This window comes from Eptatretus burgeri, chromosome 3 (genome assembly GCF_056783735.1).
Source record: "Eptatretus burgeri isolate ZD-2024b chromosome 3, Ebu_testis_v1, whole genome shotgun sequence".
Classification (NCBI taxonomy): domain Eukaryota; kingdom Metazoa; phylum Chordata; class Myxini; order Myxiniformes; family Myxinidae; genus Eptatretus; species Eptatretus burgeri.
Genome location: NC_140963.1, coordinates 19,308,172 through 19,333,825, shown reverse-complemented (window position 1 = coordinate 19,333,825; position 25,654 = coordinate 19,308,172). Strand labels below are relative to the sequence as shown.

Genomic DNA, 25,654 nt, shown 5'->3' with positions numbered 1-25,654 from the left:
ACACCGTGGATTCTTGCTTTAACCAATACCGAAAGGAGGACGCTTAGCACCAGTCATCGAGCAGCAAAAAAGCACCGTGATTCTTTCCTTTGGCTTTTTCCCACCGCAGTGCTGATCTCCCTTGAAGAGGAACGTTCCGTCTGGTAAGGCCCGAAAATACAACCCGGTTTCGTCAGCATTCCAGATCTCATCAGCCGTGAAGCCTTCTCCGAGATCCGGAAACACGTGGTCCTGCCATTGTTGTTTCCCTCCTACGTCAGCCGCCGCTGCCTCTCCGTGAAGTTTCTTGTGGACGATTCCATGTCTTTTCTTGAACCGGTCAATCCAGCCGTTTGTCGCACTGAACTTCTTGTTGTTGAACTTTTCCGCGAACTGAGCCGCTTTCTCCCGCATCAGAGGTCCAGAAAGCGGTGCTTCCTTTGCTCTAGAAGTTTGAATCCACTTGACCATTGCCGATTCGACGTCGAGTGCGTTGCCGCTTCGCTTGCGTTTCTGAGAAGAAGACGAATCCACCTGACCTTTCAGAATGGCCTCTCGATCTTTCAGAATCTTGCATAGGATTGGCTGGTTAATTTCCAACTTGTCTGCAGCTTCTCGTTGGCTCATTCTGGGCAAAGCGTCATAGTCCCTCAGGATTTGTGCTTTATCAATGTTTGAACGATCCGTCCGCTTTCGTTTTCTGTCCATCGTGGAAATGACGACACGCCGAGTGCTTAGACTGCAGCTGTCAGCCGTCTGCCTATCTGTACAATGACTACCGAAATCACTGTAGTGGCATAGCGTTATTTTTAGCGTGACATCAGCCGCCTGGTGGCAAAAGTTGGAACTGTGCGGCCAGTAGACACTGAACTGTCGAAGTGGATGGCCAGCAGCTGATTCTATTAAGTGGGTTTTTGATTCTAATAAACGGGTAAAATTGCGTACATTTAGATACAATGGAATCGGTCTCAACAATTTTAATTCTATAATACGGGTGATTCTATTAACCGTGATTCTATTAAGCGGGTCCCACTGTATCTGGCATTTGGAGGTTATCGGCATCGACCGATGATGGCGCCGATATGGCCGATGTTAAAAAGACAAAACTTTCTTCCTGATGATGGTCGGAAGCTTGAGCTCTCTCCCTTGTGTCAATTTGGCATCTGCAACCACCCTTCATGTCAGGTGGCTACTGCGGAACGTTAGTGAGAGCTTGCTGGCAGTGCTAAATAAGCCAAAGAAGAAAAGGTAAGATTGTTTCTTCCTCGCTTTCAAAATCCAATTTATTTAATTCTCCAAGGGAATGCCATGTTTGCCACACCCACTGTTCATGCTGCATAACCTCCGCAGACGTCACACATATACGGGCTACCTTTCACACACCCACTCTCGGACCATGGGCCTTTCTCAAACCACTTACACTCACGACCTTTCATGCACTCACTCGGTGGGCTTTTCACCCACTCACAAGCCGCCTCATCAACATTCGCACACGGGACATATCTCGGAGGCCCTGCAGCTGAGTTAACACCGACTCCATGTCCTTTGATATCAGCATCTGAAACACATCCGGCTGTCACTCCATGCCGATCAAACTAGTCAGAGATGGGCCGTGGAATGCTGGGCAGTGTGTGGGTGCACTGATAGTCAAAACCTCTGCTAAACTTAGTGCGTAATACACCACATGGCCAAAAGTATGTGGACACCTGCTCATCCAACATCTCATTCCAAAATCATGGGCATTAACATGGAGTTAGTCCCCTATTTGCTGCTATAACAGCCTTCACTCTTCTGGGAAGCCTTTCCACAAGATGTTGGAATTTTGCTGTGGGGATTTGCTTACATTCAGCCACAAGAGCATTAGTGAGGTCAGGCACTGATGTTGGGTGATTATGTCTGGCTCGTAGTCGGCGTTCCAATTCATCCCAAAGGTGTTCAATGGGGTTAAGGTCATAGCTTTGTGCAGGCTAGTCAAGTTCTTCCACACGGACCTCACTTTGTGCACGAGGGCATTGTCATGCTGAAGCAGGAAAGGGCCTTCCCCAAACTGCTGCCACAAAGTTGGAAGCACAGAATCATCTGGAATGTCATTGTATGCTTTAGCGTTAAGATTTCCCTTCACTGGAACTAAGGGGCTGAGCCTGAACCATGAAAAACAGCCCCAGCTCATTATTCCTCCTCCACCAACTTTTACAGTTGGCACTATGCATTCGGGCAGGTAGCGTTCTCCTGGCATGCGCCAAACCCAGATTCATCCGTCAGACTGCCAGATGGTGAGGCGTGATTCATCACTCCAGAGAACGCATTTCCACTGCTTCAGAGTCCAATGGCGGTGAACTTTACACCACTCCAGCTGACGCTTGGCTTTTTATGGTGATTTTAGGCTTGTGTGTGGATGCTCAGCCATATTAACCCATTTCATGAAGCTCTCGACGAACAGTGCTTGTGCTGAAGTTGCTTTCAGGGTCGGTTTAGAACATGGTAGTGAGTGATGCAACCGACGACAGATGATTTTTCCGCGCCATGCCCTTCAGCACTCTGCGGTCCCATTCTGTGGGCTTGTGTGGCCGACCACTTTGCGGCTGAGCTGTTGTTGCTCCGAGATGTTTCCACTTCACAATAACAGCACTTGCAGTTAACCGGGGCAGCTGTTGCAGGGCAGAAATTTGACCAACAGACTTGTTGGAAAGGTGGCATCCTATGACGGTGCCACGTTGAATGTCACTGAGCTCTTCACTACGGCCCATTCTACTGACAAAGTTTGTCACTGGAGATTGCATGGCTGTGTGCTTGATTTTTATACACCTGTCAGCAGTGGGTGTGGCTGAAACAACCGAATCCACCAATTAGAAGGGACATCCGCATACTTTTGGCCATGTAGTGTATCTTGTGCACCCTTCAATACAATGACTGGAAAGGGATCAATGCGTGGTACAAGTGCCTCTGTACCTAAGAAACAATGGAAAGCTATTTCAATTAAGGTGAAATTTGAAGTGATCGAGCGCAAGGAGCAATGAACATTTGTGGAGCGTTTGGACTGATGGAATCCACCTTCCGAATAATTTTTACGAATGGAGAGAGACACGACAGAGAAATAGAGACACGACAGAGAAAAAAAAAAAAGAGTAGACACGACAGAGAAAGAGAGAGACAGCGATATTGCGATTTGTCAGGATTGAAAGACATATTCCAAGTGTTTGACCAGCTTGTGATTTTTATCAAGGTCTGAAGAGAAGGAAGAGACTGCTGCTCGTCTGTCTGAAGGATAAGGGATGTCATGGTGGAGAGTGGAGTCATGAACAAATAGATAAACAGGATTTTCCAGCGAGTCAGCAAGATCATTGATCAAGTTTAGGAATCAGGTGGCTTAGAACACTGCCTTGAGGAACTCCAGCTTTGAAAGGAAGAGGAGCAGAGAGGATTCCATTGAGAGCGACACGTTGGCAATGCGAGTATAGGAAGTCAGTAATCCAAGAGTGGAGTTGGCTTTGCATGCCATAGGCAGGGAGTTTGGAGAGCAAGGCAAGATGTCAAACTGTATCGAAACGTCGAGATACTGTATGTCAAAAGAGATGGCCCTGATCTCATGCCTGATGTTGAGGGGCTCCATCCATTGTTGGGTGAGTATAAGCAGAATGCCCAAGGTGGAGTTATCTTGGTTGAATGTGAATTGATGATCTGAGATGAGGTTGTTGGAGAAAAGGAATGATTTTATGTCAACTGTGATGATGGATTCCATAACCTTGCTGATTATTGGAAGTAAGCTGATAGGTCTGCAGTTAAGAGGATCGGTTTTTTGCACGTTTTACGTGATGCAGTGATGTTGGCTGACTTCCAAGCAGATGGCCGAGGGCATAAGGTGAAGAGAGCAGAAAGAGGATATGCAAGAGCAGCAGAGCAGGTTTTTGGGGCATGTGAGCTGATGGTGCAGTTTGGTGCAGTTGCAGAGTCAGAGTCTATGGTTGCCAGAAACCTTTCCACCTTCTCGGGTACAAAAACCGCAAAGTTCAGGAGCAGTTGAGTATTTCCGGGAAGGGTGGGTATAGAGAGTGAGGGTTTGGGGATTCGATATTTGGAAGTAAACAGCATTGAGGCATTCGGCCTTTCTCACGAGTGGATTCGGCTGCGGTGCCATTGGAAGCGAGAGAAGGGATGGAGGGGGAGCATGCACCAGACACGGACTTGATAAGACACCACCAGGTTTTAGAGAAGGGAGACCAGTTTGAAAGTTCAATGTTGAAGTTGGACAGTTGTTGTTTTCTGGCTCTCCTGAGAGTGGACACACACTTGTCGCGGCCTTTGTGGAATGAAAGATTGACTTTGGTCAGGTTTGCCTTCGAAACTCGTTCAACTCTCATTATTCAATCTTACTGCTTTTTCACTTTCTTTTTTTATTTAATCAACCTCCTTTTTCTATTCATTACTTCTTCCTTTTTACCACTCAGCCTGAATTGGGCTAAGGGGTATTGTCGTCACAGGCGTTGTCCGGCGGGCGTCCGCGCGTCCGTCCGGGCGTCTGTCAACTTTTGGTTTCCATCCATTTCGAGGAGAACGCCTTCTCCGATTAAATCCATTTTTGCAGGGTGTGTTGAGGTTGAGTAGAGGAAGGTTCCTTTTGAAAATGGGCGTGCTGTGATTTTCAATATGGCCACCATCTTGAAATTGGTTTGCGTCAAGGGGCTGAGGGGTTACGCCCACTTTGCGGTCCTATTTTCCTTCCTTACTGACAAAATATATTTCCTGATACTTTTTAGAACTAACTTTGAAATAATATCACTTCTAACTACAGTACTTTTTAAATGACATTTTAAATGTTTAATCGCCCTTTTTTAAATCTGCTAATCAAATCATCTGTAGCCACTCAGTTTCTACTTATTTCTTTATTGGTATTCAAACTGGTGTGCACATCATTTTAATATACTGTGTTTAAAAGTTATTTGTTTATTCTCTAAGTCAGCTGTTTATCAGTGAAGGAAAACATTAATTTGCAAAACAGGTGCCCCTCCAAATGTAGGCATCAGTGGCCAATATTTTAGCTTACTTTCTGAGCTTGTGGTTAAAATTTTGCACTCAGTTTTACCTGGGAGATTGTCACAAACAAAATATAGATTATGATTTGGTTGCTGTTCATCTTTACCTTCATGGGTCTGTGGTGTGCAGAACTACGATGCCCTAATCGTCCGATCTGGTACCAAGGTGTCCAAGGAGGTGATTGCAGCCAGTGATCATCTGCAAGTGATTGGACGTGCAGGCACAGGCGTTGACAACATCGACGTTGATGCAGCCACTCGTCACGGTGTTTTGGTCATGAAGTGAGATTATTATACCCTGTGCGTGCGTGTGGACCGACGGTTTTGTTTTTGTCATGGGCATGCAACTCTGGACATGCTTCTGCTGCTCTCTCAGCAATGGTTGGAGGTCCTCCATCTCAAACAATCAATTCAGCCGTCTCCCTTGATGTACCTCAAGTGTTCGGCAAAGTCTGGCATCCTGTTTTACTTGCTAACCTCTCTGCCTGTGGCATCAAAAGCCGCCTTCATTCGTGAACTTTTGTCTTCCTCCACTCACACATTAACGTGTTGCCCTCAATGGAACTCTCTCCTCCACTCTCCCAGTGGGGGCTGGAGTTCCCTGAATTAGTGTTTGGGCCCAGTCTTGTTCTTCATCTACTCGTATATCAATGACTTCTCCCTGATATTCTTGAAAACCTTTTCTTCATTGCTGTAGACGACATCCACACTGTGTCATGCAATACCCCCATCCCTCTGCAAGGCATACAGCAGCTGCATCTCTCTCTCTCTCTCTCTCTCTCTGCTGATCTGGAAATGATTAGATACTGTTTTGATATATGGAACTTATCCTTCAATCCTGTGAAATTTCAGTCTCACATTATCGCTCTTGATGGATCATCAAACGAACCCACCTATCTATTTCCTTGGTCATCCCTCTGGAAGAGATTGTCTCTTGAAGTTCTCGGACTCACCATCTGGAATGACCTTTCCTGGGCTGACCATTTAGCAAAGCTGGCCTCCAAAGCCAACCACAGAACTTGGGATCCTCCATCGATCCTATTATTTACTTGGAAAATCAGAGCTAATCACAGGCCTTTGTCTGAAGACAAACTGACGTGGATTTTTTAAACCCACTATTTTGTCATCGTTGTCCTCCTGAAGGATTCTAACTGGCCGATTGTGGAATCCTATTTGACTTCAGACAGAGTTTAACGCTTGTCCGATTTGATTATAAAATCCTACAAAAAAAACCCTATCGACACTGATAAAACTGATGTCCACACAAGTCCTTCCTTGTGAAACAATTTATTTCCTAATTATACACCATACACTTCTCACCCTTGTACAATGAACTTAAGAATCCCCATTTGTTTGAAATATTATTTGGTTCTATTTCATTTATTTTTACTTTAGTTAACAGTTAGACCAACCCGATTCAATTCACTTCTACATTACATCAGAGAGTTTTATTCTAACTTGGTACTTGGTCAGTTCCAAGGAGTACGAGCCACTGAGAAACTATACTTCCTCACGTGCTCGTACTCCAAACTTTTAGATTTCAAAGCATTTTATACTTCCATGAGAGAGAGGTTGGGGGATATTCACGCAGACTGTAGACATGTCCTTTAGACGAAAAGCCACTTCGTACATTTTCCAAGCAAAGGTTCATTTATCAGCTCGGTCACTCTGCTCCAGAACAACACATTTCTTATCATTTAGGGAAAAAGTCTTTTGGCCAGAAATGACAGCCAATTCAATTTGCAGCATAAAAGTTACATTTCTAAAACTCCATTTGTTACAATTTAAAATACATTAATATAAATTTTTCCCCCACACTCCCCCGTTTTTTTTTTTTTTAAGGAAAATTTGAATAATTTTTCTTACACATGATTACCATGTCCCATTCCTGAAGGAGAAAAGATTTCCATTATTCAAGTTCAATCAACAATGGCAGCATGTGCTCATATCAGAAAATGAGTGAGTTTCCATTTAATTTATGGCCTGTTCATCAGCATGTGTCACACTTTGAAAACATGCTACCCGAAGTCAGAAGATAAACAGGTCAGGGTGTAGATAGAGCGGCACCCAACGGGAAACACAATCGAAGCACTCCTTGAGCTGAGGAGAAGGTAGATGTGGGCAAGTACAAGTTTGGGCCGGACACTGGGTTGAAGGAGCGCAGTGTGGAACTCCAGGCCTGTCGTACATTGAAGTGACCACAGCAAGTTCACGATGTATTTGTAGAGCAGCAATCGAGAGTGTGGCTGAGAACATTCCTCCATGCAGGCACCACACAACGCCGATGTTAAGACTTTGCTCAACCTTCTCCTCAGTGGGTTTTTTCTTTCTTTTCCCACATTGCTCCATCTTATCTCCTCGGGAAGGGGCATAATCATGTGTTGAATGCTCAATCACCCAAATCTGGGTTCTCCCATCGTCCAATCTTTGTGTGGAATTTCATTCCAAACTTCATTTAGATGAAATCGTACATTGCTTCAAAGACTGCTTTCAACACTCCGAAACAAACAAAGCATCAATTAAACACCAATCAATAAACGTCATGGGCACATGTAGTTCTACAAGACTAACAAAGATTCTTATGGAAGCATTTAACTTGCATTATATGTCATATCAATATTTTAATCCCTTTCCTTGTTATTTCCCAAAACAACATGCTAAAATATACAGAAATCCCAGTTGTACGTATACCTAAAACATCCATCTCATTTGCTATTTCCATCGACATTTTAAATCTCTGACATTTCTCCATCTGTCCACTTCTCTCTCACCAAAACAGCAAACATGCTGCCATTTTTCCAATTCACATACACAAACCATCTATCACTTCCTCCGACCTTCTCAATTACGAATCCATTTTCTTTTATCAAAACAAATAAATCATTTTAAACAGTTGTTCAAAAATTGTCAAATCACTTGTCAAATCTGTTATCAGGCGAATATCATTTATATTGCAGCTCAAACACTCTGTCTACACATGCAGCTTCACCCTCCACAATCTTTATCCCAGTCTTGGAAAAGCATCTTTAACTTCAGACTAATAAACATCCAAACTCTCTTAAACAACTTTTTGGTCAAAACAAAATATTTCCTTTTAAAATCCATTAATGAAAAATTTAATCTTCAGCATCTATCCAATTAAATCATGAATTTACCTTGACTGAATCGATCAAAGGGTTACACTGGGTTGTTTGCCATTGCCTTCCCAGCACAAGTTCAGGTAACCTCAACATTCGCAGACGAATAAAACAATATTTCAACGTCCATCCGAGGGAATCATCTATTATCTGTGAATTGCCCCACGTGCTAAACATCATCAAATCATTAAAATCATTCCAAATCACGTTTCTACATTTAAATCACATACAGTATATCCACATTCACAATTATTATTTCACAATTTATTCAAAATCCCGATGGTTGGAAAATAAAACTTCAACACTTTTTCCTAAATGGACTTCACTTTAAACAGATTCAGTCGAGAGGGTGCGCCACAAACACCAAGGAACAAGGAACAGGAAGTTCTCTCCACATCCAGTGGGAAGAAAAAGGAAAAAAACTCTGACAGGCAAAACCCACAGTTTGCATTACTCTGTCATGGCTTCAACACATACACTAAACAGCATTGCATCTCATAGACTCGCGTGTGATCACGTGACAAATACCAATCACATTTCTATCTCATCCTCTTGAATCTGCATATGAATCGAATTTCACACCTAAAGCAAAGGCTCGAACAAAGACTCAGTGTAACGATAGGCCACCCCCCACAGATCGAGTGGAGGGGGTCTCACACAGTGTAGTTTGCGACCTTCGCGTGGAAATACAACGCAAAGAATGTATAACATGCCATTTCAAACAGACCCACAGCTCAACTCAGCACGAGTTAAAATATCGTCAAAATCCCAACAGAACACATTTCATTGCAGTGAATATTGGACTCGCACAAGTTTCATTTTTTACTCTCAGTAACACATGCATCTCAATGCAAATCACCAACCATGCTCCCAGCTGGTTAATCGTCTCCTGCACTCTACAAAACGTTTCATGCAAATCATTGCATTTACAAATCCATAAAACCTCCACACAATATAATATAACAACCTCACTGCCAACAAACTTCCAGTGAGTTCAATGAACAAAAAGTAACTCTTAAAACTCTTACAAACAGGTAACTTACAATGTTTATCTATTTTAACCCTATCTCGGCGTCTCAGCCATGTCCTCGGCCATCTCTCTCACAGCCGGTCCGTATCAATGCAAACATGTGGCATGTCGCTTCATCATGCCCATTTAATTACGCATCTGACTCCTTAACGAGCCTCTTCTTGTCATCTGACTCCTCTTCTTCTCCAGCACTTTTCTAAAACAACTACAGTACTTATCGTTTACTTTAAAACGGACTTCCTCCGCCAGATCCTCTTCTTTCTCTCAATAAAATTATCTGACAATGAACTTTTCTTTGTTCGAAATGCGTTACCTGCTGAGAGCGCTCTCCCTTACCTTCGCTCAAGCACTTGTCGTTCCTCCAGGCACTGCCTCCGGCAGATTAAGCACCTCCGGTCACGAGCACCGCACCAACATCGGTTCGAATCCGAGTCTCGGCGCCAACTGACGTGGATTTTGTGTCAGGTCAGGTTCGATCTGTGACCTGCTACAGGTACCATGTAAACCTGTACTAACCAGTTCCATGGTCGGGTTGTCGGCGACTAAACCGTCTCCCCAACCAGGTTTTCTGGTGAGGAGGGTGTTTGGATATGGACACCCAGCAGGATTAAAAACAAAACCTGTCAAAGGGCGGAGGAGCTCCTTGTGAGCCAACGGCCATCCATATCTAGTGCCCAACTGTGTCTGCGGACGTCCTCCTGCAGTTGGGTCACTTCTTATTAGGAGGTTGGTGGCAGGATTTGCACTCCGGCCACCGTAAAACCCTTCATTCCGCAAAACACAAAAACGCAAAAAAATCTGAAAACCCACTCCGTGGGAGTACCTCCTGTGCAGCTTCCCTTCGCAGGGCAGCTCACCGGATGACGGGATTGGGGCAAAGCCTTCGGGACCCCAAATCTTTGATAGGAGGGAAACCACGGGGTAACATCCCTGGGTCAGATTGCGGGAGAGTGTGTCGGAGTGGTGCTGAGGTGTCGTCCACCAGACGGCGGTCTCCTTGGGTTAACCTGAGGCGGTCCCTTCGGGTGGGTGCCTGGAATGTCCTATCCCTAAGAGAGGATGATCACCTGTCTCTGTTATCATCTGAGCTCAAGCGTTTGGACATCGGGATTGCAGCTCTCTCTGAGGTTCGGAGACCGGATTGCGGCGAGATAATGGTGGGTGGTTACACCTACTATTGGTCTGGTCGCTCTGATGGTTACCATACCCAAGGAGTTGCTGTAGCTGTGTCCAATAAGCAGACCCCAATGATAATTGAGGTAACACCGGTCAACGAGCGTATTATGAGATTAAGGATTCGTCACTCCTTAGGTGTCATTTCCCTGGTCTCTGTTTATGCTCCGACTGGGGCGAGTGATCTCACCGTGAAGGATGCATTCTACGCCACACTCGAGTCTGTGGTTGATCAGTGCCCCAGACGAGATACACTTCTAGTCTTGGGGGATTTCAATGCATCGACTGGAACTGATAGGGACGGTTATGAGGTGTGTGTTGGTCCCCATGGGTCAGGAACTATGAACCAGAATGGCACTAAGTTCATTGACTTTGCAAGAAGTCATGGACTTAGGGTGGCTGGTTCATGGTTTCAGCGCCCACAAGCTCATCGCTGGGCTTGGTATTCCAACGCTGGCGGTGTGGCAAAGGAGATTGACCATGTCCTCATTGACGGTCGTTGGAGGATGATCCAGAACTGCAGGGTCTACCGGAGTGCTCAGTTCCTCAATACTGACCACAGGCTTGTTGTAGCAACTCTAAAGCTGCACCTTAAATCCTGGAGAATGGTACCATCCCAGCCGAGGCTGGATGTTGCCAAGCTCAGGGATGAGAGAGTAGCTGAGGAGTTTGCGAACAGGCTGAGTGGACACTTGGGGGGTCTGGGTGCTTTGGGGGGTCCTGAAGAGTTGTGGAGCGCCTTCAAGACCACCGTCCTTGATGTTGCCGGTGGATGCCTTGGAGCTCACCGCAGGGCAAAGAAGAATTTTATCTCTCAAGGGACACTGGATACCATTGACCAGAGTCGCAGGGCCAGGCTGAATGGCAGAGCTGAGCTGTTCAGGGAGCTGAGGCGTAAAACTGTACGTGCATTGAGGGTGGACAAGGAGGCCTATGTGCGAGGAATCTGTGAGGGGGTAGAGCATCACCTGTGGACAGGTGATTCTCGTCCCGCTTACAGGGGAATTCGCGCATTACGTTCATCCAAGCCCATCCCTCGGAGCACTGCAGTTAGAGCAGAGAGTGGTAGGCTCTTGACAGAGGAGTCTGAAGTGAAGGCCCGCTGGGCCGGTTACTTTGAGCGTTTATACCAGGCAGATCCCCCAGCTGTCGAGTTGGACGTCAAGGGTGTTCCAATCCCTGTTGCTGACCCTCGAATCAACTGTGGTCCACCTACGCTTGTGGAAACACGGGCTGCGGTGAACCAGTTGAAACGGGGCAAAGCTCCAGGGATCTGTGGCATCCATGCCGAACTTCTCAAGGCTGGTGGAAATGCTGCACTCGTGTCATTGCATGCAGTTTTGTGCTCTGCCTGGAACACAGGCATCATCCCAACTGACTGGAAGAGGGGCCTTGTTGTCCCTCTCTGGAAAGGGAAGGGTGATCGCCAAGACTGCAACAACTACCGAGGGGTGACGCTGCTCTCAGTGCCGGGCAAGGTCTTTGCTCGGACAATTCTCGATAGGGTTCGCCACCATCTGCTTGAGCACCAGCGTCCAGAGCAGTCAGGCTTTACACCAAAGAGGTCAACGATTGACCGTATCCTTGCACTTCGTGTCCTCGCCGAACGCAGACGAGAGTTTCGGCAGGGGCTGCTTGCAGCCTATGTTGATCTCTGTAAAGCGTTCGATTCAGTGAATCGGGATGTCCTCTGGAGGATTCTTGGTCTTCGTGGGGTGCCACCAAAACTGATCGATCTGATGTCTGAACTCTACTCTGGTACTGAGAGTGCTGTGAAGTGTGGTGGTACCATCTCTGACTTATTTCCAGTTGTTACTGGAGTTCGTCAGGGATGTGTACTTGCCCCCACACTTTTCAGCACTTGTATGGACTGGATTCTAGGGAGGATGTCGGAGAGATCAAGTTGCGGTGCGTCATTTGGGAATGTCAAGATCTCGGACCTTGACATTGCAGATGATGCAGTCATCTTTGCGGAGACTTTAGACATCCTCTTGGGGGCCCTCGAGGTGCTGAATGAGGAGTCGGAGCCGTTGGGATTACGGGTTTCTTGGGTCAAAACTAAGATCCAGGCTTTCGGTGACATCTTGGATGCTGCTGTCCTGTCTGTGTCTGTTTGTGGTGAGGATGTTGAGGTCGTGGAGAGATTCACTTACCTTGGCAGTGATATTCATGTCTCTGCTGGCTGCGAGTCAGAGGTCAATAGACGTCTGGGTCGGGCCTGGGGAGTCATGGATTCACTGGATCATGGGGTGTGGCGCTGCCGATACCTGTGCGGGAGGACGAAAGTCCGAGTCTTCAGGTCCTTGGTACTTCCAGTCTTGCTCTATGGGTGCGAGACTTGGACTCTGACCAAGGATCTGAGACGGAGACTTAATTGATTTGGTACCAGGTCTCTTCGGAGAATCCTTGGCTATCGCTGGTCGGATTTTGTGTCCAACGAGCGGTTGCTGAGAGAGACTCGGATGAGATTTGTTACCTGCATAGTCCGTGAGCGTCAGTTGCGGCTGTATGGACATGTGGCTCGTTTTCCTGACTCTGATCCTGCTCACCAGATTCTCTCAGCGAGGGAGTCTCATGAGTGGAGGAGGCCAGTGGGTCGACCACGTGCCTCATGGTTGCAACAGGTTGACCATCATCTCAAGGAGATGGGGATGGGCCTGGCATCTGCCTGGGGGATGGCCAGACGGAGGCCCCTGGAATACCGGCGGAAAGTGGACGCAGCGACGTGCTGTTCTGGCACATGCTCCCATACCTGACCTGACCTGTCTGAAGCTAATATCAATGGAGGATTGCTGTCTGCTACAGGCTATATCCCAGCAGCAAGTGTCATTCTTGGATTCTATGGAATCTAAAGGTGTCAAAATTATGTGGCCGAAGCCCAAGTTAAGTATAATAATCAAAATTATAATAAAAATTAAATTATTATAATCAAAATTATGATGTGGCTGAAGCTGAAGGTCTGCTGCTCTCACATTGCAGGAAGGTTAGTGGTCTCTGCTTTTAACCTCCTCTTCTCCATTATTAAACCTCCTCCTGCTCTCAGTCCTCCAACCCTTTCTGTGTATGCCAGGATGCATTCATTCTCCCAGTAACCCGTCCTGGTTGAATTTCCAAAATCGAGGCTGACTGCACACCTCAACTCATTTATTCCTCACTTCTCCTCGCGATGGAATCGCATTCCAGAGGCTGTTCTGTCTTTCTCTTCCCTCCAGGGCTTCAAGCAAGCAATGCAACACTTGTCACCCCAAATTCTGTTCTTTACTTCCCCCCATTAACTTTTCCCAACCCATCATCTTACTTGCTAGTTTCAGTTTTCCTCTCCTCTTCCCTTCTGCACATCCTGTTTGTTCATTCCCTGAATATTGGTCCAACTGTCAGATCTACCTTGCTCTTCCCCATGAGCCTCACTCCTGTTAAAAAAAAAAAAACAGAGAAGAAAGACTTTTTCACAGCAAAGAGGTTTTATCAATTCACCGTGATGCCGTTTCGATGGTGTAATGTTCCTGCCATGCTTGAGTGATTAATGGAACGATCGTTGCTTGGTATACCCAGGTTAGACAGCTCAAAGATAAGTACCTGAAATCTGCACATTTTGCCAGACTCTTTCTTGAACTCGAGCGAATTAGTTAAAATATATAAAAATAATTGTTTTGTTTATATTGTGCAGGTTAATCGTCTGTGATGTAATTTAGCCTTCATGTGCTGCGGCACGGTCTTGAAAATGCACTTCACACTTTTTATCATTTTTGAAAGAAATTTCATGAATCGCAACATATTGTTGTGGTTGACGAAATTCGCAAACCACCATTCAGGTCCCTTAGTTGAGATATCTCTGTAAGTATATGTGTAGTTAGGCCCAAACCCGTTGTTTAGAGGGAATAAATGTCATTCATGCGGGCTGCGACCCTTTTAGATAGCCGTTTTTCTTTTACTATCTTTATTTTGGACCAGCCGCCATTACTACCACCACCAACCACGTCTCAACAGCCATCACACAACAACCACCAACCACAACGCCGCTTCACAACAACAGCCACGACCTTTACCGTCACAACTCGCCACCATCGCATCACCACCATTCTTGCGCAACTTGTGGGCACCGATACTGGACTCGTGCAGGGCGCGCACCGAGCAGCGTGTTCAGAAACATCACAGACTTTCCGAAGAAAACGGATCAAAAACGACTCACGCCCACTTCTGTTCCGTCCTATCGGTGAGCGTGGGGCGATTTGGCCCCGCCTCCAGGTACGTTGGAGTGCGGTCGCTATATGCAAATTCATGGATCAAAAAGCATTCACGCCCACTTTTCCTCGGTCCAATGGGGAGCTAGTTAGAGGTGAAGGGTCGGAGGTAAAGGGTCAAAGGTGAAGGAGCGAGGCCACGGGGGATATAAGGGGGCCGCGTTCGTCAGTCGAGGCAGTTGGGAGTTCGCGGAGCCAGTGAAGAGTTGGGACGAGTCAAGAGAGGAGACGGAGAGGGCGATCGGACGAAGCTGTGGAGAGGCGGCGGCGGCGAAGGCGGTTGAGGGGGTGCTCGCGTCGGATTCGGGGAGCTGCGGAGGGAGAGGCCGGCGGCGCGACCGAGGTCGTGGTGGAGACGCTCGTCGCGGGACCCGAGACAGGGAGATATCCTCCTTTCCCCCGAGCATCAACAACCCCCTCCTGTTTCCCCCCGTGCTGAGATAGTGCGACAAGGGGGCCCCGTTCCCACCCCATACCAGGCAGTCCCAGCAAGGCCCGCGGAGTCGGGGCGCCAGCGCCATTTCGCGGCTCATCACCAGACGGGTAGGCCCGACGCGGTCTCGGCCCCAGGCCCGCCTACCCCCCACACCACTGGAGGGTGGTTCTTTTTCTTTTGCTTTGGGTATATGTGTTGTCGGCGCCGTCTGTGAAGTAAAATTGTATAAGTGTTGCCGTGTGCTCGGTAGTCGGATAGCTCTGCATTGTCTTCTTCTTTTATATTTGCTTTTTGTGTAATATTGTGTGTTTCTTCTCCTTTTACATTTGCTTTTGGTGTAATTGTATATGTGTGCTTTCCGTGTGCCATCGCAAAATAAATGTGAATTATGTTGAACTGTTTTCCCGTTTCGCTTCGTCTTTTCTTTCATTGAATCTCCATCTTACTTCACGTAAAGGGTTGGTAGTGGGCTGAATACGCCCGATAATTAATCGAACCGTCGAGCCCGACGATAACACCGCTCGGTTATCCCGATAGTACGGAACGGGTCGCTTAAAGTGGCCCGTGTCCGAAGTCGACCTGCGGCGAGGTGCGATCGCCCGGTCTACCCTCCGTGTGGGTACTTAGGTAGGTCGAATTTGGCGAGCAACCCTATCCCACGCGGGGGGGCGATTGGCACGATCGTGGTGAGGCCGAAAGGTCCACCCGTGACTGGTTCCCGGCGTTAGTCTGAGAGGGTCACGACTGGATTGTCCGTCCGGTGGGCGACGTGCCGCGATTCGAGTTACGTGGCCGTTCGCACGCCGGCGGGCGCGAATCCACAACAATATTATAAGATAAAGGGAGATGTTTTGTAATTCCGCCTTCCACCAAAGGTGGCGGTACTTCCGCCACATGTCAATTTGGGAGTTTCGGTGACGTCCACTTTTGCCCCATTATAGTAATACGTGTCTCGTCCAAGATTTTATGTTAGATTGTCCCTTGTTTGTGCTGTATGTGTTGAATTTGCCTTCTGGTTGTTCAAGGCCTAATTTAGTTTCTCCTGGGAGAGCAACTGTGAAATTTCTGTATCCCTTTTGTCTCCGTATTCCTCGTTTTTTGCTTTTTTTTCTTCCCGAATATTTTACTTCTACCTCCTCACCATTATCCTGTTTGCCCTCCTCGCTTCAAAATATCAAAACAAACGAACAGAAGAAAACTTTTCCACTCCACAATGATCTCATTCCACCTGAATTTCCTTCTGCCTGTGCTTCCTGTTCTACGTTCTTTTTCCCTCCCTTTTCTCAATGTCTCCAAACTGAATATTCAATGAATATAAACGCTTCTTCCTTCTTTCTTGGAAAGCATTTAAAATCATTTTAAAATGCTTCGCTTCCCCAATTTCTCCATGTGGTGTTGTTCTTCACCACGATCTATTTTTCTTCTTCTTCACAAAGGTTACTTTCAAAAACTGTTTGTCAACTAAGTGCTTGGTCCGTCAACCTTCCCCCCCGCACCAACAGCACCACCTTTCTCCATGCCTTCAACAAAAATTAATCTTATCTCTCATCCCATGATCTTTATTTCCATTTGTCTAATTTGAGAATTTGGAATCGGCATCCCTCCACTTCATGCCACTCCCTCCCCCCCCATTCAACCACTTCAAAGCTTCATGTCCCCCCTTTTTGCATTCCTCCTCACCCCACCCACTCAAACCTTGCCCTGCACTCCATTCCCACAAAGCCGACCCCCCCAATCCCCTCCCCATACTGTAACGTCCAAATTCCTCCTCCCCTATCCCTGACTGTGTGGACCTCAAACATCCAAGGTCTCCACTTCAATCTCACAGATCTCTCAATCCAGGCCGCTGCCGATAAACCGGACATCATATGTTTAGCAGAATCCTTCCTCCCACAAGACGTCTCTGACTCCTTCGTGTCTCCTAGATTTTATCCGACGATTTGACAGGCCTCAATCCCACCCTGGCAGCGAAGTTGCACTTCACATCAGTGACTCAATTTTGCATTGCCCTTGTGCTGATCTTACACCTCCTAACCCCACGGAGTACACCTGGCTGTGACTTACCCTCCGCTTCCACCTCTTGTTTGTCTGTCTTGTACCATCTTCCTCACAGTGATGACTCCATCTACATGTCTCTCGCAGACAATGTGGCCAAACTTTAAAACACTCATCCCAACTCTTTCTTCCTCGTATGTGGTGATTCCAATTGTCACCCTGCTATTTGGCTGGGTGTTGGTACCTCTCTCACCAGCCACTTCAGCAAAGGACTTCTGTGACTCAATAGGACTGATTCAATCTGTTAACTTTCCAACCTGATTTCTCCAAATGGCAAATCCTACCTTCTGGACTTGGTGATAACTAACTTTCCTGAAAATGTCTCCTCCTCTTCCCCTTGTGCCAACTGGTTCATCTGATCATATGCTTATGAGAGTCGACATCTCTCTGGCAATTCTCAGAGAGCGGCCTCAACGCCGGCGAGTCTAGCAATTCATTCAGGTGGATTGGCAGGGACTGCAAGCAGCCATCTCTCTTCAGGACTGGTCTCCCATATTGACTGCCCCTGATGTTAACACAGCCTGAGTGAGAATTATTCCACAGAAACCTGTTCTCTCCCATGCACTGATCCATCCCGTCTCGTCTGCAGTTATCTTACCCTTCTTCACACCCATGGTACAATGAATACTGTTGTGAGGTAGTTGCTCTGAAAGAACTTGCCTTCTCTTCCTGGAAGGCAAACCCAACTGAAGGCAATCTCAGATCATTTCACATAGTCTGCAACAAGTGTGTCCACTCTCAGGAGAGCCAGAAAGCAACATCTGTCCAACCTCAAGATTAAACTTTGAAACGTCTCTCGCTCCTTGAAAACCTGGTGGGGCCTTGGTAAGTTTGTCTCTGGTGTATGCTCCACTTCCATCCCTTCCCTAGCATCCAATGGCACTACAGCCGAGTCCACTCGTGAGATGGCCGAATGCCTCAATTCTGTGTTTGCTTCAAAATCTTGAGTCCCCAAACCCTCACTCTGCATACCCATTCTTCCCAGTCATACCAAACTACTCCTGCACTTTGTGGCTTTTGTACCTGAGAAGGTGGAGAGGTTTCTGGTAACCCTCAACTGAATCTGCAACTGGTCTGGATGGGCCCATCAGTTCATGTGTCCTAAAAACCTGCTGTGCTCCTCTCGCACATCCACCCTCTGTCCTTTTCACCCGATCATTTACCCTCGGTCATCTTCCATCTCCTTGGAAATCAGCCAACATCACTGCATTCCATAAAAACGTGCAAAAGACGGATCCCCTTAACTCCACACCGATCAGCTTACTTACAATCTTCAGCAAGGTCATGGAATCCGTCATTGCAGTTGATATGAAAACCTTCCTTTTCTCCAACTGCCTCATCTCAGATCACCAGTGTGGATTCAGACCAGGTCACTCTACCTTGATCATGCTGCTCCTTTCCCAACAATGGATGACGGCCCTCAATGTCAGACAGGAGATTATGGCCGTCTCTGGACATATCTTGAGCTTTTGATTCGGTCTGCAATCCTGCCTTGCTCTCCAAACTCTGGCTATGGCATCCAAGGCCAACTCCTCTATTGGGTTCCAGACTTCCTTTACACTCATAGCCAACGTGTGGCTCTCAACGGAATACCTTATTCTCCTCTCCCTGTCAAGGCTGGAATGCCCCAAGGCAGTGTTCTGGGCCCAGTGCTATTCCTCATCTTTACCAACGATCTCTCCGACTCTCTGAAAAATGTCCTTTATCTCTTTCCTGATGATTCCACTCTCTGCCCTGACATCCCTCATCATTCAGACAGGCAGGCAGCAGAGTCTTCCCTTTCTTCAGACGTTGACAAAATCACAAGATGGTAAAACATTGGAATATGTCTTTCAATCCTGACAAATGTCACAATGTCTCTCTCTGCAAGGAGTATCTGGCAAACCCTCCTATCTACTTTCTTAACAATCCTCTTGAGGAAGTTCAGTCATTCAATCTCCTGGATCCCTCCATCAACCACGATCTTTCTTGGGCAAACCACATTTCCAAGCTGGCCTCCAAAGCCAGTCACCGACTGGGCATCCTCCGTCGTACCAGGTTCTTCCTTGGCACACCTGAACTTCTGTCCACATACAGCTTCACCGAGTACTGCACACCCCTCTGGGCTGGCGCCCCTGATTCACACCTTGCTGAGTTTGATTTTTTACCACCTCCTTCCTGGTTTGCATCCTCTGCTCTTGCCATCATCCCCCCCCCCACCCCCAGGATTTTGAAGGGCGCATGCAGTCTACCATCATCCCCATTCTGGTGAAACTCCCAAAATCCAGAATTGCTGCTCACCTCCACTCATTTGTTCTTTTTTTTTCCCACCTGTGGAACCAACTTCCACATTCTCTTCAATCCCACTCTTCCATCCAAGTCTTTAAGACAGCTGTTCACCACCATCTCAGGTCATCCCCCTTCCAAGACCATGATATTTTTCACCCCCGTTAACCCCCTCCCCACCCCCCCTTCCACCCCCAAGTCCACCTCTCTCCATATTTCCAGCTTTTCCTTCCTGAGAGTTTCCTTCTGTGTCCATGTTGTCCAACTCATGCATCCTTCTTTATCCCTCATTCCTCCCCACACCCATTAATTGTCTACATCTACTCCTATTTTGTCCTTCAACCCTGCTGTTGGTGTTTTCCCCACTCTCTGTTGTTGCCCTTGTTCTGTTGCATCTTTATCTGTTCAGTGTACTCACTCTTCCATGAGCCTTGACCTTGTATACAAAAAAAGAGAGTACTGCACATCACATTTGTTGTTGTGTTTACCTTGAACCAAATGAATGCTTCTGCTTGTTTGTTTGTTTTCAGCACCCCTGATGGTAACTCTTTGAGTGCAGCTGAGCTGACCTGTGGCATGATACTCTCCTTAGCCAGGTACGCACACTGACAGGATTGTCGTGTTTGCACATTACATAATAACTAACCTGTACCTGCGGACTGTCTGTGTAATGTAAAATGTGACCTCAACTCCCCACCGCTCACAAGCCCCAAGTCATCAAGTCCACTTCCCAAACATGTATTTGATGATATTAGATGCTTTGTTCAGTCTTCAAATATACACCAGAGGCCTTTACAGAGTGAACATAATGGTGCTGATTTGTTTTTGAAGCTCCACCCTGAATGGACAGAATATATATATATATATATATATATATATATATATATATATATATATATATATATATATATATATATATATATATATATGCATATACAAAGCTCTGGAAAAAAATGAGACCACTCCAAAAAAAATTTAAATCAGCATCTCTACATGTATGGCAGCCATTCCATTCCAGTGTCTGTTGAATTCCAACACAGGCACACCTCATTCTACTTCACGAGGTACTGATTAGGTGATCACCTGAACCAAATCTTATTTAACAAGGAAAAGTACAAAAACCACTGCTGTGGTCATCACTATCCTCTTGCAATAGGACCAGCTGGATGGCAAAAACAATGCTAGTAGTACCTCAAATGTAATTAGAATCCAAAAAATAACTATTGACCATGCCAAACGAGTTGAAAAGAAAAGTTTTGAGTGAGGAAAAGAAGGGTTCAATTCTGGCTTTACTGGCAGAGCGATACAGTGAGTGTCACGTTGCTTTCATCCTTAAAATTTCAAAGACGGCGGTTCATAAGAACAAGGTCAAGCAGCAGACATTGGGGACAACAAAGCTACAGACTGGCAGAGGGCAAAACGACTTTCCACTTACCGGGATGACCGCCAACTCATTCGAATGTCACTCAACAACCATAGGATGACATCAAGTGACCTACAAAAAGAATGGAAAGCAGCAGCTGGGGTGAAGTGCACGGCGAGGACGGTTTGAAACAGGCTCCTAGGGGCAGGGCTGAAGTCGTGCAAAGCCAGAAAAAAGCCCTTCATCAATGAGAAGAAAAGAAGAGCCAGGCTGAGGTTTGCAAAATACCATAAGGATTGGACCGTAGAGGACTGGAGTAAGGTCATCTTCTCTGATGAGTCCAATTTTCAGCTTTGCCCAACACCTGGTCGTCTAATGGTTAGACGGAGACCTGGAGAGGCCGACAAGCCACAGTGTCTCGCACCCACTGTGAAATTTGGTGGAGGATCGGTGATGATCTGGGGGTGCTTCAGCAAGGCTGGAATCGGGCAGATTTGGCTTTGTGAAGGACTCATGAATCAAGCCACGTACAAGGTTGTCCTGGAAGAACACTTGCTTCCTTCTGCTCTGACAATGTTCCCCAACTCTGAGGATTGGTTTTTCCAGCAGGACAATGCTCCATGCCACACAGCCAGGTCAATCAAGGTGTGGATGGACGAGCATCAGATCAAGACCCTGTCATGGCCAGCCCAATCTCCAGACCTGAACCCCATTGAAAACCTCTGGAATGTGATCAAGAGGAAGATGGATGGTAACAAGTCATCAAACAAAGCCGAGCTGCTTGAATTTTTGCGCCAGGAGTGGCATAAAGTCACCCAACAGCAATGTGAAAGACTGGTGGAGAGCATGCCAAGACGCATGAAAACTGTGATTGAAAATCAAGGTTATTCCACAAAATATTGATTTCTGAACATTTCCTAAGTTAAAACATTAGTATTGTGTTGTTTAAAAATGAATTTGAACTTGTTTTGTTTTTATTATTTGAGGTCTGAAAACACTGAGTCTTTGTTTTTATTTTGACCAGTTGTCATTTTCTGCAAATAAATGCTCTAAATGACAATATTTTTATTCGGAATTTGGGAGAAATGTTGTCAGTAGTTTATAGAATAAAACAAAAATGTTCATTTTACTCAAACACAAACCTATAAATAGTAAAACCAGAAAAACTGATAATTTTGCAGTGGTCTCTTAGTAGGGTAAGAATACTGATTCTGGCTCACTTTTCCCCATGTAAATGAATGGGGGATTTTCAGCGATTTATATTTTTTTTCCCTAAAAATAAATCCCCTTTTTATCCCAAGGTATATTTATTTGTCTCCCCTTTTAACTTGGAGGTTGAACCTCATTGAATTGAACACCTGGGGGTTGAACAGCTCACTCATTGAACCTATAAAGATTTGTTCATTCTCAAATTCCTTCAATAGTTTAATTTTCTTTGCACAATAATCCCCATCTAAAATATTGACAAACAAAACATTTGAATCTTTATATTTTTTAAGATACCCCATTTGTGCCATTACGAAATGATAAACTTCTCTTAATGCTCTCATCTGACCACCTCCTGAGCCACATATCATTTTGAGATTATAGTAAATTGTTTTTTCATTGTTCAATTGATAACCATCAAAGTTTTCAGTCCATTCAAGGATATTCATTTTTTCTTTACATCCTCTAACTTACTAGTTTTTAAATTAATTCGCTTATTTGTTTTATTTACCTTTGTTTTAGTTATTTTTTCAATAAGACTTATTTGATATTTTTCACATTCATTATGTTTTCCATTTATATACCAAGACTGAGATTTTCTCCACTCTTTAGTTTGATTAATACTTGGTTTAACCATTTATATATTGTGAAAAAACGCGGTAGCCCTTAAAAACCCTAACCCATCTTCCCATCGTTAAAACATAATCTATTTTATACACTCTATCATACAATATCCATATGGAACACAATCTATTCCATTATCTAAAATAAATCTCTTATCATCAAAGGCTCCTAATGCCTTTTTATTTACTTCTTCACTATATATGTTATGTTTATAACTTCTTATTGTATTCATTTTCCTATATTCTTCTTTCTTATTCATCAAACAATTATAATAATTTCTAAAAGTTATTGATTTCTTTATTACATATTTCTTTATTCCCTTTAACCTCTTATCAATCTGTTCACCATACTTATAAGCATATGCCTTTGCTCTCAATCCAATAAACTCACTCATTACTTTTCCACCCAACTCATCCTTAAACTTACCAATAACCTTTTCATTCTTTTTGGAAAATAACTCACTCTTCTTGCTGAAATTACTTGTATCATATACTCCAATATTTTTCTTCATATCTTCATAAACATCATCAGTTTTTATATCTAAGATAAAACTATCAGTATCCATATACAACAATGAAACATTTTCACCATACTCTTTCTTTAAGTCATTGTACAAATAATCATACATCAATATCTTTGATAAATCAAGAACTGCTGTTCCAATATAAATTGGTTTATCCATTACAATACTTTCCTTTTTCATATGAATTGCAGAAAAGTTCTCTGAAAAAACCTCTTCTCTCTCAAAACTTGGTTTATTTATCAATCTCGAAGCTTCTTTCCAAGATGTTGCGAATCTAATGTTTTGTCTGTTTCTAACATTTTCCATAGTCTTTCCAAATACAGCATTATTCATTAATTTATAAAAGTCCCCTTCAAATTTTACTTTTGTATTTGCTCTCATATCTGTATTGAATTGAATATACTTTTTCACCCAAGGACTTTGTTTAAATTTTAAAACTCTATGAATTTTAGCTACTCTCAATCCTTCTCTCAAAAACTGTTTTAAGCTTCTCTGATGCAAAACATATCCCTCTTTATCATAGAATGTTGTTAATAACTTTTCTGTTGATTTACCTTTAATATTAAAACTTTTATGATAATCACTTAACCATTCTTTCTTTGGAGTTTCTTTCTCACATGCAAAAGGAAGATCTTTATGCTTATTATGAAGATCACTCGGGTACCTCAAATCAACTTCAAAATAATAACCTTCTTCTTCGTCATTCAATTCCTCTTGAGAAGAAATAACAATATTCATCAAAGCCTTTTCATAATCCTTTTCTTCCACCCACTCTAATTTACCATAAGGCAGAGATTGAGACATTGCCCATCCATACAAATTATTAGCATCAAAATACATCAAATAATTACTATCTTTTTCACTATTATAATTTGGAAGATATTTATTATTTGCTTTAGCATATCTTTTTGAACATACTTGTGATATTCCACCTCTCTTGGACTTCTCAATCATCAAAAGCATATCAACATCACTGATTAAATCTATATCTTGTTTTGTCATTTTCAACATTGCACTCCAAGCTAAACCAGGAGCTGTGAAATAGTGGGCAGGGTCTAATCCATAACAATTTTTATTATGACAGAGTGTTCTAAAAGCCTCAAACACATCAGCTAACAATAAAACATCTGTTTTTAGATATAAATCATGATATTCTCCAAGGTTCTTTATCTTAAATATTTTCCATATTTCTTGTGCGTGTTTATATTCCTTATCACTTATCTCTTCTTCATAAAGGTTATTATAGAAACTTTCTTTTGAAGGAAGTTGTGTTTCTTTAAATCTCATAAATGAATCCATATAATCATAAGGATAAATTCCCTTACTTGTAAGAATTTTCTCTTTACTTTGAATTTCATTCCTTGTTTGAATTTCCTCTCTCGTAAGAATTCCTTCTTTAATCAGAATTTCATCTTTAATCTGAATTTCCTCTTTAGTTCGAATTTTCTTTATAATTAGAATTTCATCTTCAGTTAGAATTTCCTCTTTACTTTGAATTCTCTCTTTAATCTGAATTTCCTCTTTAGTGAGAATTTCCTCTTTTGGAAAGAATGAATTAAGATTTGGAAAAGAGTCCGTGGAGCTTAGATTTGATGCGAGGTAGGCTAGTGGTGTTCCCATAAACTTGTAAGAATCTAAAAACCTAATACGAGTTATAGGTTTTGTGAATATCATTTTTGAAAATGAAATATACTTTTGACTTGTGTTTGTTATAGCAGAAATATTCCCTGGTGTTTTTGAAAGTTCATTTATAAATAGATGTGTATCATAGTTGGCGCTGTTGTGAAGAAAGACTGGAATAAAAGAAGGTAATTTATAATTAAGATTACAACAGGAATGAGCGGGACCTCTATATTTACCAGTAAGATGACAATGGTCTCTAACTTTAGACTCCTTAATTTCCCCCTCACAAATATGACAGATATTGTTCATTCTAAATTCTAATTTTTCTTCTTTGGTTAATTTCATCGGTTCATTTGTTTCTTTCATTAATTTAGTGAATCTTATACAATCCTTTTCTAATCGTTTTACAAACTCTTGTGAAGCATTTTTTCCACGATAATGTTCAAGTTTGTTATACTTTTCTCCAACAGATGATTTGATATAATAACAGAAACCACAAGGAATATGTTTTTGATATTTATTTGTATATGGTTCTTTTGGATTAGGAGAAGCAGTATTTATCTTTTTAAGGATACATTCAAAATCAGCGTATATCACAAATGGGTGCATGATAGATTTATTATAATCTTCAAAATAAATCTTTTCACCAGGTTTAGGCATTGTAATTACAGCTGATTTATGATTACTACAATATTTTGAATGTTGTTCTAATCGTTCTTTTGTATGAAATGAATTAAGACATCGCTTACAAGGATATATTTTGTTTGCTGTTCTGAATACCTGAGAAGAGATTAATCTTGATAAATTATTGATGTATGTGTAATGTGAATTCTTTCCAACACTAAAATATAAAAGGTCAATGTGTGTTTCTTCATTTTTATAGTTGTTTGAAATTTTTAATATTTGAACTTTGTTTGTATCCGTTAATCCATATACATTAATAGAAAGATTATTCTTTTTCTCAAATTT

The 25,654-nt window shown here is 43.8% G+C and overlaps 1 protein-coding gene across 1 annotated transcript in view; it reads left to right on the top strand.

Moving 5' to 3' along the window:
- Positions 1–25,654, top strand: part of PHGDH (phosphoglycerate dehydrogenase) — a 155,159-nt gene that overhangs the window by 15,239 nt on the left and 114,266 nt on the right. Inside the window, exons 2-3 of the mRNA XM_085871981.1 lie at positions 5,140–5,291; positions 19,877–19,942. Coding sequence (XP_085728107.1) covers positions 5,140–5,291; positions 19,877–19,942 — 218 coding nt within the window. The remainder of the gene's footprint in view (positions 1–5,139; positions 5,292–19,876; positions 19,943–25,654) is intronic.